This window comes from Brassica napus, chromosome A9 (assembly GCF_020379485.1).
Source record: "Brassica napus cultivar Da-Ae chromosome A9, Da-Ae, whole genome shotgun sequence".
NCBI lineage: Eukaryota > Viridiplantae > Streptophyta > Magnoliopsida > Brassicales > Brassicaceae > Brassica > Brassica napus.
In genome coordinates this window covers 4,111,794-4,126,861 of record NC_063442.1, presented here as the reverse complement: position 1 = coordinate 4,126,861, position 15,068 = coordinate 4,111,794, and the positions used below count along the sequence as shown (strand labels likewise).

General features: G+C 26.5%; 1 protein-coding gene and 1 pseudogene across 3 annotated transcripts; both read left to right on the top strand.

Moving 5' to 3' along the window:
- Nucleotides 1-9,683: 9,683 nt before the first annotated feature.
- On the top strand, nt 9,684-11,316 carry LOC111200997 (annotated as a pseudogene).
- A 185-nt stretch (nt 11,317-11,501) lies between these two features.
- On the top strand, nt 11,502-14,164 carry LOC106366053 (protein TRANSPARENT TESTA 16). 3 transcript variants are annotated; one of them, XM_022717112.2, is made up of 7 exons: nt 11,502-11,656; nt 11,948-12,151; nt 13,031-13,100; nt 13,182-13,346; nt 13,467-13,493; nt 13,597-13,638; nt 13,735-14,164. In XM_022717112.2, exons 2-7 carry the CDS (start codon nt 11,964-11,966, stop codon nt 13,960-13,962), a joined length of 720 nt encoding a protein of 239 aa, XP_022572833.1. In that variant the 5' UTR covers nt 11,502-11,656; nt 11,948-11,963; the 3' UTR covers nt 13,963-14,164. The 3 variants fall into 3 exon arrangements, with proteins under 3 accessions (XP_022572833.1, XP_022572830.1, XP_013661058.1); XM_022717109.2 differs by having other exon boundaries at nt 13,455-13,493; XM_013805604.3 differs by having other exon boundaries at nt 11,503-11,656; nt 13,452-13,493.
- Nucleotides 14,165-15,068: the final 904 nt, after the last annotated feature.

The following is a 15,068-nucleotide window of genomic DNA, read 5'->3' as shown; positions in this document are numbered from 1 at the left end:
AACAATACTCATCTATCAACAAAAACTCTTGTTATCCTATTTTCTAATTCACAATCCCAAATCTAAAATATTTCTGTATAAAAATGAAAACTTTCTATAAATAGAATTTTTGAGAATTTTATTTAAAAAATACAACGTATCACCCAAAAAATCTAAAACAATACTCATATATCAACAAAAATTCTTGTTATCCTAATTTCTAAATCACTGTGCCAAATCTACAATATTTACCAATAAAAATGAAAACTTTCCTAAAATAGAATTTTTAAGAATTTTATTTATAAAATACCACCTATTGGTAAAAAAAATCTAAAACAATACTCATCTATCAACAAAAATTCTTGTTATCCTGTTTTCTAATTCACAATCCCAAATCTAAAACTTTTCTCTATAAAAACGAAAACTTTCCAGAAATAGAATTTTTGAGAATATTATTTTAAAAATACAACCTATCACCCAAAAATTTTAAAACAATACTCATCTATCAACAAAAATTCTTGTTATCCTAATTTCTAAATCACAATCCGAAAGGTATAATATTTCTCTATAAAACTGACAACTTTCCTAAAATAGAATTTTTAAGAATTTTATTTATAAAATACCATCTATTGATAAAAAAATCTAAAAAAATACTCATCTATCAACAAAAATTCTTGTTATCCTATTTTCTAATTCACAATCCCAAATCTAAAATATTTCTCTATAAAAATGAAAACTTTCCAGAAATAGAATTTATGAGAATTTTATTTTAAAAATACAACCTATCACCCAAAAAATCTAAAACAATACTCATATATCAACAAAAATTCTTCTTATCCTAATTTTAAATCACATTGCCAAATCTACAATATTTACCAATAAAAATGAAAACTTTCCTAAAATAGAATTTTTAAGAATTTTATTTATAAAATACCACCTATTGATAAAAAAAATCTAAAACAATACTCATCTATCAACAAAAATTCTTGTTATCCTATTTTTAATTCACAATCCTAAATCTAAAATATTTCTGTATAAAAATGAAAACTTTCCATAAATAGAATTTTTGAGAATTTTATTTAAAAAATACAACCTATCACCCAAAAAATCTAAAAAAATACTCATATATCAACAAAAATTCTTGTTATCCTAATTTCTAAATCACAGTCCCAATCTACAATATTTCTCTATAAAATTGACAACTTTCCGAAAATAGAATTTTTAAGAATGTTATTTATAAAATACCACGTATTGATAAAAAAATCTAAAACAATATTTATCTATCAACAAAAATTCTTGTTATCCTATTTTCTAATTCACAATCCCAACTCTAAAACATTTCTCTATAAAAACGAAAACTTTCCAGAAATAGAATTTTTGAGAATTTTATTTTAAAAATACAACCTATCTCCCAAAAAATTTAAAACAATACTCATCTATCAACAAAAATTCTTTTTATCCTTATTTCTAAATCACAATCCCAAAGGTATAATATTTCTCTATAAAATTGACGACTTTCCTAAAATAGAATTTTTAAGAATTTTATTTATAAAATACCACCTATTGATAAAAAAAATGTAAAAAAATACTCATCTATCAACAAAAATTCTTGTTATCCTATTTTCTAATTCACAATCCCAAATCTGAAATATTTATCTATAAAAATGAAAACTTTCCACAAATAGAATTTTGGAAAATTTTATTTTAAAAATACAACCTATCACCCAAAAAATCTAAAACAATACTCATATATCAACAAAAATTCTTGTTATCATTTTTTCTAAATCACAGTCTCAAATCTACAATATTTACCAATAGAAATGAAAACTTTCCTAAAATAGAATTTTTAAGAATTTTATTTATAAAATACAACCTATGGATAAAAAAAATCTAAAACGATACTCATCTATCAACAAAATTTCTTGTTATCCTATTTTCTAATTCACAATCCCAATCTAAAATATTTCTGTATAAAAATGAAAACTTTCCATAAATAAAATTTTTGAGAATTTTATTTAAAAAATACAACCTACCACCCAAAAAATCTAAAACAATACTCATATATCAACAAAAATTCTTGTTATCCTAATTTCTAAATCACAGTGCCAAATCTACAATATTTACCAATAAAAATAAAAACTTTCCTAAAATAGAATTTTTAAGAATTTTATTTATAAAATACCACGTATTGATAAAAAAAATCTAAAACAATACTCATCTATCAACAAAAATTCTTGTTATCCTATTTTCTAATTCACAATCCCAAATCTAAAACATTTCTCTATAAAAACGAAAACTTTCCAGATATAGAATTTTTGAGAATTTTATTTTTAAAATACAACCTATCACCCAAAAAAATTTAAAACAATACTCATCTATCAACAAAAATTCTTGTTATCTTAATTTCTTAATCACAATCCCAAAGGTATAATATTTCTCTATAAAACTGACAACTTTCCTAAAATAGAATTTATAAAAAATTTATTTATAAAATACCATCTATTGATAAAAAAAAATCTAAAAAAATACTCATCTATCAACAAAAATTCTTGTTATCCTATTTTCTAATTCACAATCCCAAATCTAAAGTATTTCTCTATAGAAATGAAAACTTTCCAGAAATAAAATTTATGAGAATTTTATTTTAAAAATACAACCTATCACCCAAAAAATCTAAAACAATACTCATATATCAACAAAAATTCTTGTTATCCTAATTTCTAAATCACAATCCCAAAGGTCTAATATTTCTCTATAAAATTGACAACTTTAATAAAGTAGAATTTTAAAGAATTTTATTTTTAAAATACCACGTATTGATAAAAAAATTTAAAACAATACTCATCTATCAACAAAAATTCTTGTTATCCTATTTTCTAATTCACAATCCCAAATCTAAAATATTTCTCTATAAAAATAAAAATTTTCATAAATAGAATTTTTAAGAATTTTATTTTAAAAAATACGACATATCACCCAAAAAATCTAAAACAATACTCATCTATTAACAAAAATTCTTGTTATCCTAATTTCTAAATCACAATCCCAAAGGTATAATATTTCTCTATAAAATTGTCAAGTTTCCTAAAATAGAATTTTTAAGAATTTTATTTATAAAATACCATCTATTGATAAAAAAATCTAAAAAAATACTCATCTATCAACAAAAATTCTTGTTATCCTATTTTCTAATTCACAATCCCAAATCTAAAATATTTCTCTATAAAAATGAAAACTTTCCAGAAATAGAATTTATGAGAATTTTATTTTAAAAATACAACCTATCACCCAAAAAATCTAAAACAATACTCATATATCAACAAAAATTCTTCTTATCCTAATTTTAAATCACATTGCCAAATCTACAATATTTACCAATAAAAATGAAAACTTTCCTAAAATAGAATTTTTAAGAATTTTATTTATAAAATACCACCTATTGATAAAAAAATCTAAAACAATACTCATCTATCAACAAAAATTCTTGTTATCCTATTTTTTAATTCACAATCCTAAATCTAAAATATTTCTGTATAAAAATGAAAACTTTCCATAAATAGAATTTTTGAGAATTTTATTTAAAAAATACAACCTATCACCCAAAAAATCTAAAAAAATACTCATATATCAACAAAAATTCTTGTTATCCTAATTTCTAAATCACAGTCCCAATCTACAATATTTCTCTATAAAATTGACAACTTTCCGAAAATAGAATTTTTAAGAATTTTATTTATAAAATACCACGTATTGATAAAAAAATCTAAAACAATATTTATCTATCAACAAAAATTCTTGTTATCCTATTTTCTAATTCACAATCCCAACTCTAAAACATTTCTCTATAAAAACGAAAACTTTCCAGAAATAGAATTTTTGAGAATTTTATTTTAAAAATACAACCTATCTCCCAAAAAATTTAAAACAATACTCATCTATCAACAAAAATTCTTTTTATCCTTATTTCTAAATCACAATCCCAAAGGTATAATATTTCTCTATAAAATTGACGACTTTCCTAAAGTAGAATTTTAAGAATTTTATTTATAAAATACCACCTATTGATAAAAAAAATCTAAAAAAATACTCATCTATCAACAAAAATTCTTGTTATCCTATTTTCTAATTCACAATCCCAAATCTGAAATATTTATCTATAAAAATGAAAACTTTCCACAAATAGAATTTTTGAAAATTTTATTTTAAAAATACAACCTATCACCCAAAAAATCTAAAACAATACTCATATATCAACAAAAATTCTTGTTATCATTTTTTCTAAATCACAGTCTCAAATCTACAATATTTACCAATAGAAATGAAAACTTTCCTAAAATAGAATTTTTAAGAATTTTATTTATAAAATACAACCTATGGATAAAAAAAATCTAAAACAATACTCATCTATCAACAAAAATTCTTGTTATCCTATTTTCTAATTCACAATCCCAATCTAAAATATTTCTGTATAAAAATGAAAACTTTCCATAAATAAAATTTTTGAGAATTTTATTTAAAAAATACAACCTACCACCCAAAAAATCTAAAACAATACTCATATATCAACAAAAATTCTTGTTATCCTAATTTCTAAATCACAGTGCCAAATCTACAATATTTACCAATAAAAATAAAAACTTTCCTAAAATAGAATTTTTAAGAATTTTATTTATAAAATACCACGTATTGATAAAAAAAATCTAAAACAATACTCATCTATCAACAAAAATTCTTGTTATCCTATTTTCTAATTCACAATCCCAAATCTAAAACATTTCTCTATAAAAACGAAAACTTTCCAGATATAGAATTTTTGAGAATTTTATTTTTAAAATACAACCTATCACCCAAAAAAATTAAAACAATACTCATCTATCAACAAAAATTATTGTTATCTTAATTTCTTAATCACAATCCCAAAAGTATAATATTTCTCTATAAAAGTGACAACTTTCCTAAAATAGAATTTATAAAAAATTTATTTATAAAATACCATCTATTGATAAAAAAAATCTAAAAAAATACTCATCTATCAACAAAAATTCTTGTTATCCTATTTTCTAATTCACAATCCCAAATCTAAAGTATTTCTCTATAGAAATGAAAACTTTCCAGAAATAGAATTTATGAGAATTTTATTTTAAAAATACAACCTATCACCCAAAAAATCTAAAACAATACTCATATATCAACAAAAATTCTTGTTATCCTAATTTCTAAATCACAATCCCAAAGGTCTAATATTTCTCTATAAAATTGACAACTTTAATAAAGTAGAATTTTAAAGAATTTTATTTTTAAAATACCACGTATTGATAAAAAAATTTAAAACAATACTCATCTATCAACAAAAATTCTTGTTATCCTATTTTCTAATTCACAATCCCAAATCTAAAATATTTCTCTATAAAAAACAAAAAATTTCATAAATAGAGTTTTTAAGAATTTTATTTTAAAAATACGACATATCACCCAAAAAATCTAAAACAATACTCATCTATCAACAAAAATTCTTGTTATCCTAATTTCTAAATCACAATCCCAAAGGTATAATATTTCTCTATAAAATTGTCAAGTTTCCTAAAATAGAATTTTTAAGAATTTTATTTATAAAATACCATCTATTGATAAAAAAATCTAAAAAAATACTCATCTATCAACAAAAATTCTTGTTATCCTATTTTCTAATTCACAATCCCAAATCTAAAATATTTCTCTATAAAAATAAAAACTTTCCAGAAATAGAATTTATGAGAATTTTATTTTAAAAATACAACCTATCACCCAAAAAATCTAAAACAATACTCATATATCAACAAAAATTCTTCTTATCCTAATTTTAAATCACATTGCCAAATCTACAATATTTACCAATAAAAATGAAAACTTTCCTAAAATAGAATTTTTAAGAATTTTATTTATAAAATACCACCTATTGATAAAAAAAATCTAAAACAATACTCATCTATCAACAAAAATTCTTGTTATCCTATTTTTTAATTCACAATCCTAAATCTAAAATATTTCTGTATAAAAATGAAAACTTTCCATAAATAGAATTTTTGAGAATTTTATTTAAAAAATACAACCTATCACCCAAAAAATCTAAAAAAATACTCATATATCAACAAAAATTCTTGTTATCCTAATTTCTAAATCACAGTCCCAATCTACAATATTTCTCTATAAAATTGACAACTTTCCGAAAATAGAATTTTTAAGAATTTTATTTATAAAATACCACGTATTGATAAAAAAATCTAAAACAATATTTATCTATCAACAAAAATTCTTGTTATCCTATTTTCTAATTCACAATCCCAACTCTAAAACATTTCTCTATAAAAACGAAAACTTTCCAGAAATAGAATTTTTAAGAATTTTATTTTAAAAATACGACATATCACCCAAAAAATCTAAAACAATACTCATCTATCAACAAAAATTCTTGTTATCCTAATTTCTAAATCACAATCCCAAAGGTATAATATTTGTCTATAAAATTGTCAAGTTTCCTAAAATAGAGTATTTAATAATTTAATTTATAAAATACAATCTATTGACAAAAAAATCTTAAACAATACTCAACTATCAACAAAAATTCTTATTATCCTAGTTTCTTAATCACAACCCCAAATTTAAAATATTTCTTTATAAAAATGAAAATTTTCCAAAATAGAATTTGTGAGAATTTTATTTTGAAAATACAACGTATCACCCAAAAAATCTAAAACAATACCAATCTATCAACAAAAATTCTTGTTATGCTAATTTCTAAATCACAATCCCAAAGGTATAATATCTGTCTATAAAATTGACAACTTTCCTAGAATATAATATTTAAGAATTTTATTTATAAAATACAATCTATTGATGAAAAAATCTTAAACAATACACATTTATCAACAAAAATTCATATTATCCTAGTTTCTTAATCACAGCCCCAAATCAACAATATTTACCTATAAAAATGACAACTTTCGTAAAATAGAATTTTTAAGAATTTTATTTATAAAATACCACCTAATGATAAAAAAATCTAAAACAATACTCATCTATTCACAAAAATTCTTGTTATCCTATTTTCTAATTCACAATCCCAAATCTAAAATAATTCTCTATAAAAATGAAAACTTTCCAAAATAGAATTTGTGAGAATTTTATTTTAAAAATACAACCTATCACCCAAAAAATCTAAAACAATACTCATATGTCAACAAAAAATCTTGTTATCCTAATTTCTAAATCACAATCCCAAATGTACAATATTTTTTCTATAAAATTCACAAATTTCTTAAAATAGAATTTGTAAGAATTTTATTTATATAATACAATCTATTTATTAAAAAAATCTAAACAATACTTATCTACACAAAAAAGTTTTTGTTATCCTTGTTTTAAATCACAATCCAGAATCTACAATATTTCTCTATAAAGATGAAAACTTTCCTAAAATAGAATTTTTGAGAATTTTATTTTAAAAATACATCTTGTTGATCAAAAAATCTAAAATTGTACCCATATATCAACAAAAATTCTTGTTATCATAGTTTCTAAATCACAATCTTAAATCTACAATATTTCTCTATAGAAATGAAAACTTTCCTAAAATCGAAATTTTGCAAATTTTATTTAAAAATACAAGCTATTGATAAAAAAATCTAAAACAATACTTATTTATCAACAAAAATTCTTGTTATCCTAGTTTCTAATTCACAACCCCAAATTTAAAATATTTCTCTATAAAAATGAAAACGTTCGAAAAATAGAATTTGTGAGAATTTTATTTAAAAATACAACCTATCACCCAAAAAATCTAAAACAATACTCATCTATCAATAAAAATTCTTTTTATCCTAATTTCTAAATCACAATCCCAAAGGTATAATTTTTCTCTATAAAATTGACAACTTTCCTAAAATAAAATATTTAAGAATTTTATTTATAAAATACAATCTATTGATCAAAAAATCTTAAACAATACTCATCTATCAACAAAAATTCATATTATCCTAGTTTCTTAATCACAGCCCCATATCTACAATATTTACCTTTAAAAACGACAACTTTCCTAAAATAGAATTTTTAAGAATTTTATTTATAAAATACAACATATTGATAAAAACATCTAAAACAATACTCATCTATCAAAAACAATTTTTGTTATCTTATTTTCTAATTCACAATCCCAAAGGTACAATGTTTCTCTATAAAATTGACAATTTTCCTAAAATTGAATATTTAAGAATTTTATTTATAAAATACAATCTATTGATTAAAAAATCTTAAACAATACTCATCTATCAACAAAAATTCTTATTATCCTTGTTTCTTAATCACAGCCCCAAATCTACAATATTTACCTTTAAAAATGACAACATTCCTAAAATAGAATTTTTAAGAATTTTATTTATAAAATACAAACTATTGATAAAAAAATCTAAAACAATACTCATCTATCAACAAAAATTCTTGTTATCCTAGTTTATAACTCACAATCTCAAATCTAAAGTATTTCTCTATAAAAATGAGAATTTTCCAAAATAGAATTTTTGAGAATGTTATTTTAAAATATAACATATTGATAAAAAATCTAAAAGAATACTCATCTATCAACAATTTTTTTATTATCCTAGTTTCAAATCACAATCCCAAATCTAAAATATTTCTCTATAAAAATGAAAAATAATCGAAAATAGCATTTTGAGAATTTTATTTTTAAAAAATACAACATATCGATCAAAAAATGAAAAAAAAAACTTATCTATCAACAAAAACTCTTGTTATCCTAATTTCTAAATCACATCCCAAAATCTATAATATTTACTTATAAAAATGACAATTTTCCTAAAATATAATTTTTATGAATTTTATTATAAAATATGTACTATTGAGAACAAGAAACGGAGGCAAGTCATGGAACCGTGACAAAGCTGCTGACAATATCAATATCGCAGCTAATCTATACACAGTCAAGTAAGAGTGTTTCTAACCAAACATAAAAAAACGCTTCGCAAAATAATCAGCTTTCAAAAAAAAAACTAATCAGCTTTCTAACTCATTACTGTATGTTTTTGCAGATTAGAAAGGGTTTGTGCTTGGAAATTAAAGATCGAGTATTGCTTCGATATGTCGGATGAATAAAATGACAGCCTTTTATTACACACACATTAGAGAAACATAAACTAAATGTTACTAATTCAACTCTGTTTTGTCTTAAATTCTAGCTTCACTTTATTTGTTAATCTGTTAATATTATATCCACCCGGTTTTATTTATTTTTTTAAAATTATAGCTTCAGTATTCGTCATTTTATTGAATGCTGAAATAGAAGTAGAGTGTATCTTCAGATGTTTGCTCTCAGGATACCATTACCTGGGAAACATCCTCTTTCTCCATGCTCATCTAACTCCTCCTTCATCATCATCCTCTGTTTTTACTTATAAGCTAATTTAGATGGCCTTAAAGTCTGCAGTGACCAGTTCAACAAGCGCTTATTGTAAGAACAAAGGACATGCAGTGCTAACTAAGAGTTGTTTCCGTTGGATACTGCCTAAGGAAAGATGGTAGGCAGCAAACCAAAGCAGCTATTACTGACCCTTGTACGTGAGCAGATTCTACAATTTCAGATTCTGTTTTCATCATGTTACCAAAACTAATACTTTTGCAAATATGCCATCAACTTTACAATCTCAGTCTACAATAATATTGATTAGCCATAGAACCTACTTCCTTTAAATTTTGCCACCTCAGTGTAAGAATGAAGAGCAGAAAGCAAGTCAATAAATGAATCAATTGGTTTTTGAATTAAAGGGCATCCACATATCAAGTAACCCTATATATCTCCATGATTGATATAATATGAAATCTTCTTGCAGAGCGGATTGTTCCGAGAAAGCTTCATTATCAGCAAGCAATGGCAAGCTCCAAGAAGTATTTGATTCCTTCCAGTCTTTGAGGCTGAAGCCATCAGAAACAAAGCCATGAACTCCTTGCAAGGCTACTATGGACTGAAACCAACAAACAGAAGAGCTTCTAAAGGTTTAGAGATGACAGCTTACAATGCATCAGTACCTCACACCCTTCCCATCCACCAATACTCGCTTAAACCTGCATAGAATCCAGAAGCTTGGTAGATGCAGTTATCTCCGGGTTCAACCAATCATCCAAACCGTCCAAGGAAGTGAGATGTGATAAGCCAATGAGAGACGCCAATAATCTTAAGCTGGATTTCAGTTTGAGGGAGAACAGAAACAGCAGTAGCAGGTATGCTCATCATGTAGCCGGGAAAGGTTTAGCACTGAGACCAAAAGCAGCGAGCAGAACTAACCTGTCAGCAGGTACAGAGAGACCTGTAATTCTAATCCCCTACCAAAGAGTTTGATGGATGCTCCTGTGGCCAGGGTGAGAAAATCGATTAGCGCTTCTAATATGCAATAACCATAACATTTATCATTTAATTAGGCATGTTAATTACTTGATAAAAACTCAATAGTTACTTACATACATCTCTTATATACGTATTTGTATGTAGTCAACAGGGTGCAGAAGAGTGGGATAGCTGGAATGATGAAAACAGCCTTGGACCCAACTGTTCCTCTCTAATAATTAGTTACCTAATTTAGAAACCATAACATGTTTCCTGTGAGTCCTCTGAGAGAACAAAATTCTCTCTCGACCTCCTTAAAATCTGTGACACAAAATTCAAAGGAAAAGACTACTTCACAATTTAAATGGATTGATATTGTGATACTATCGTATATATATATTCAATTACCAAGTTAGTGTCTATTGCTATGAATAGAAGCCAAAATGTATTAGATAATCTAGCTTATCGAAATAAGAAGATATCAACAGGGCGCTTAGGAGGTAGGTAAGAAAAATATAAAAAGTCACTTTCAAGTATTGTTACACTTTGTCCTTTGGCTTACTCTCTCTCTTTGCCTTTTGCCATTTGTGGTAACTTTGTTTTCCTTATAACATATTTTCATGAAATTTCCATTTTGGATTCATTATACGTGTTGCGTCATGCATGGCAGATCAAATAATATAGTGGTCCAAATTTAATTATAAAGGGATTTCTCTGCTAAAGAAATTACCAAAAGTGTCATTACATGTCTAATTACAATTTAATACTTAACTTGTTTAATTTTTTATAGCTTAACTTATTTTCTATATTACTTGCTAGTTAAGTGCTGGGTATATAGCTTGGTTAATTCACTTTGCTGTACATATATAAAGTTTATGTTTAGGATATATATTTTTTTGGAACAAAGGTTTTCATTCATGTTTACGATATTAGCGCGCACACATTAGTTTGAAGGTACAAATTAAGATATATCACGAGACGAGCATAATGCTGAGCATAAATGGTTACTGCATAACGCAACAACACTAATTGGCCCTAAGAAATTGTTGATGTTGAAATACGTAAGCTTTATATATAAACATTAATTGCACTCTCAAATTAGAAAAACTTATGTACTAAGAATGGAGAAAAGAGAGAGAAATGAAATTAGAAAATGGTGAGCTGAAACCATACGCTACACACAGAATTTATATAAAGAGAAACGAGAAAGTCTGATTAAGCATATTATTCCCCATTAACCCTCTCTCCACTTTGTGTCATCCTACTGATCTGCGTTTCCAGATCATCCCCAAGAACACAGCTCAACAAGTACTTTAAAAAAGACTCTCTCTTCTCCTGTTTCTTTCTTTTCTCTTTCTCTAGATCTATATATATCTACCACTAACTCACTCACACGTACTCTCGCTTCTCTCTAATCACACATCAAGATTCAAACTATTTTTGAAATGAATCCTGTGATTACCTCTAGGGCTTTAGATTCTTATTTTTGTTAGTTTTGTAGTTTTTTTTTTGTTGCAAACACTTAGTTTAATTTGTAGTTGACTAGAGATTTCTTCTTAGTTGATCTAACTTCCACATCACATATATATTTTGAATCAGGAGGAAGAGGAAAGAGATGGGAAGGGGGAAGATCGAGATAAAGAAGATAGAGAATAAGACATCGAGGCAAGTGACCTTCTCCAAGAGAAGAAATGGTCTTATCAAGAAGACTCGTGAGCTCTCTGTTCTTTGTGATGCTCACATCGGTCTCATCGTCTTCTCCACCACCGGAAAGCTTACCCAGTACTGCTCCGAACACTCTAAGTTAGCTCCTTCTCCTTCCCTTCCCTTCCCTTCTCTCTCTCTCTCTCTTCTCTCTCAAATTAGGGCTTCAGAGATCTATACATACATGTGTATCTATTAATATCTTTTTCTGTCAACTGTACTGAACTAATTAAATGAGCACGGGAGACACATATATAGCTCCTCGTGCTTGTGAAGTGAACAAACAGTTTTCATCATTAGTTTCTGAAGTAGCAGGTACCATGAATATGTTTTAAGAATTTAGTTTTCATCATTAGTTTCTGAAGTTTCTGAATTTTATTCTTTATTTTATTTGTATATATAATATAATTATTATTGGGTTATAACTATATATGGGTTATAATCTATATTTTCCACACCAGTGAGCAAAGAGATCTACAAAGATTTGACATTTGTTGAACAACTTTCTCATAAAAAGATCACAAGTTGTGTTTGTAGAACACGGCGTATAACCTTTAGGTCCTTTACAACCTATATATGTCTTTTCTTTAGCAATATATAAGTCTTTTTTAATTATTCGATTTAAGAACATTAAATTTTAATGCTGTGTTAATTAGATCGTTGTAGATCTAAGTCAAACGAGAAGACAAAATTATTCACATACATCCTTATAATATGAGAATAAAGGTATGCTATATTATTAGTTCTAAGTTTTCTAACAAAACAAAGAAGGGAAAACCACCTTTTCATTTTTTGTTTGGTATCAGTTCTTTTGGACATCCTGTTATTTGTCAAAGTTTATATAGATCATAATCTAGAGAACTAGATTCGTTTTTTTTTTGAATTTTGTTTTCCTCCATTGATTATCGAATTAGTCTTGACGTTGTGAGGTTGAGGATACTAATTTGATCACATTTCATTATTACCAATATTGAACAGTATGCCTCAGCTCATTGACAGATATTTGACAAAAGAAGGATTGCAACTTCCTGACCTTAATGACGACCGGGTACAATATATATACGCATACTTAATACTTTGGTCTTACCAATTCAAAACAACAACAAAATAGTTTCGTTTATATATATAGGATGACCTGCGCCATGAGATTGAAATATTAAGAAGGGAGACATGTAAGCTTGAGCTCCGTCTGCGTCCATACCATGGACATGACTTAGCCTCCATTCCTCCACACGAGCTCGAGGGGCTAGAGCAACAGCTCGAACATTCTGTCCGTAAAGTCCGTGAGCGTAAGGTAACGTCATATATGCTTATATCAATGTATTCTCTTTAAACTATATATCGTTACAACTTTGTTTGATTTCTCCCTTTTTCTATCTCTAATGCTAATTTATTGAAGAAGGAGTTGCTGCAGCAACAGTTGGGGAATCTTAGCAGAAAGGTCTCTTCTCGATTCACTTTTTTTTTCCTCATATTTCTTCTATAAATGATAGTCACATGGCGGGTTTAATTAATAATTAATATCATGTTTATGCATATTGTAGAAGCGGATGCTAGAAGACGATAACAACAATATGTACCGTTGGGTAAGCTTGGTTACTAGCTAGAGAATGTTTATTTGTTTGCACATTTTGGATTAAATCACATATTTTACTATCCATGCCGGTGTGGCTATACTGCAGCTTCATGATGAGCATCGTACGGGGGTTGAGTTTCAGCAAGCTGGGATAGAGACCAAACCAATGGAGTATCAACAGTTTCTAGAGCAGGTTCAGTACTATAATGATCATCATCAGCAACAAAGCAGTGTTCTTCAGCTCCCTACGCTTCCTTCAGAGATTGATCTTAGTTACCATCTCCAGCTTGCTCAGCCTAATCTTCAAAACGATCCAACGACCAAGGTTGATTAATCCCTCAACCAGTTCTACTCTCTCTTTATGGAGACAAATGAATGAAGAAGTACCATTTCTGCCTTTTATTACCTATTCTGATTAGCCAATGTCTTCTTTTGTGTCTATTTGGTGTGGCCATGGAACCTTCTTTAAAGTATAAATATTTCATTTGAGAAGCACAATGGACTTTGATTATATTAATCATAATAATCATTCATCATGATCACACATTTGCCAACTAGAGATCAACTGTTTGGGTAAACGCAGATGTGTTCCATGTCATGTTTCTCTGGAAATAAGGTTTATTAACATTGACAAAAAGCTGTTGTTCTGGTGTTGCAAAACTGACCGTTGATAAATAATACATTTTAAGTTGTAAATCAACTTTTCTAGATAGAGATGAAGTTTGTGTTAATAACATTCAAAATTCCCAGATACGCCGGGCCTGAAAAATATTGGCTCACAAGCAAGAAAATATTTTTGGCTCTTTTGTTTAATAAAAACAGCGAAAATATTGAAAATGCAGCTGGGAGATTTGATCCCGGATCCAGTTCCACAGTGAGAGCAAAGTTACCAGTAAAATTATATGGTTTCTTTGTTCATTATTGGCCCTTAAAACATATATATATTTTTTCGGGCCCCAAGCACATGCTTGATGGGCTTCTATTCAGGTCCGGCCCTGGATTCACCATTCACTTCATCACAAATATTTTGGTGACAATTTTTTTTTCAAAGAGATTTCCAAAATTGTTTAGCTGGTAGTTTTAAACAAATTAGTCTTTAGGTAATTAGATATTTCATTAAAAATAATGATCAAAAACGAATCTATCTTATTAAAACTCAAGTACAAAATTGGACTGTTTGGAGACTTGAATAGGACTATTAAAAAATTTGGAGTGTTTGGAAACATGGATTGCAGTCTTTTAAATAAAATTATTTTTGTTTGAAAACAAGGATAGTAATATTAAGAAAAAAAATAATGGGCTTATGTTTTTTAAAAAAATTGAAAGTTATCTAGGCCACTTTTAAAATATACCAAAATGGGTCAATCTAATTGCCTAAATTTTTTTTTCTAAACTAACCATAAAACAAAATTTAAACTTTATATACATATTTCAAATCAA

Excerpts from the sequence above, each read along its gene's own strand:
- LOC106366053 (XM_013805604.3), top strand. The coding sequence starts at position 11,964 with ATGGGAAGGGGGAAGATCGAGATAAAGAAGATAGAGAATAAGACATCG. Across the intron at positions 13,101-13,181 it reads CTGACCTTAATGACGACCGG|GATGACCTGCGCCATGAGAT; the intron begins GTACAATATATA and ends TTATATATATAG. Across the intron at positions 13,347-13,451 it reads GTAAAGTCCGTGAGCGTAAG|AAGGAGTTGCTGCAGCAACA; the intron begins GTAACGTCATAT and ends AATTTATTGAAG.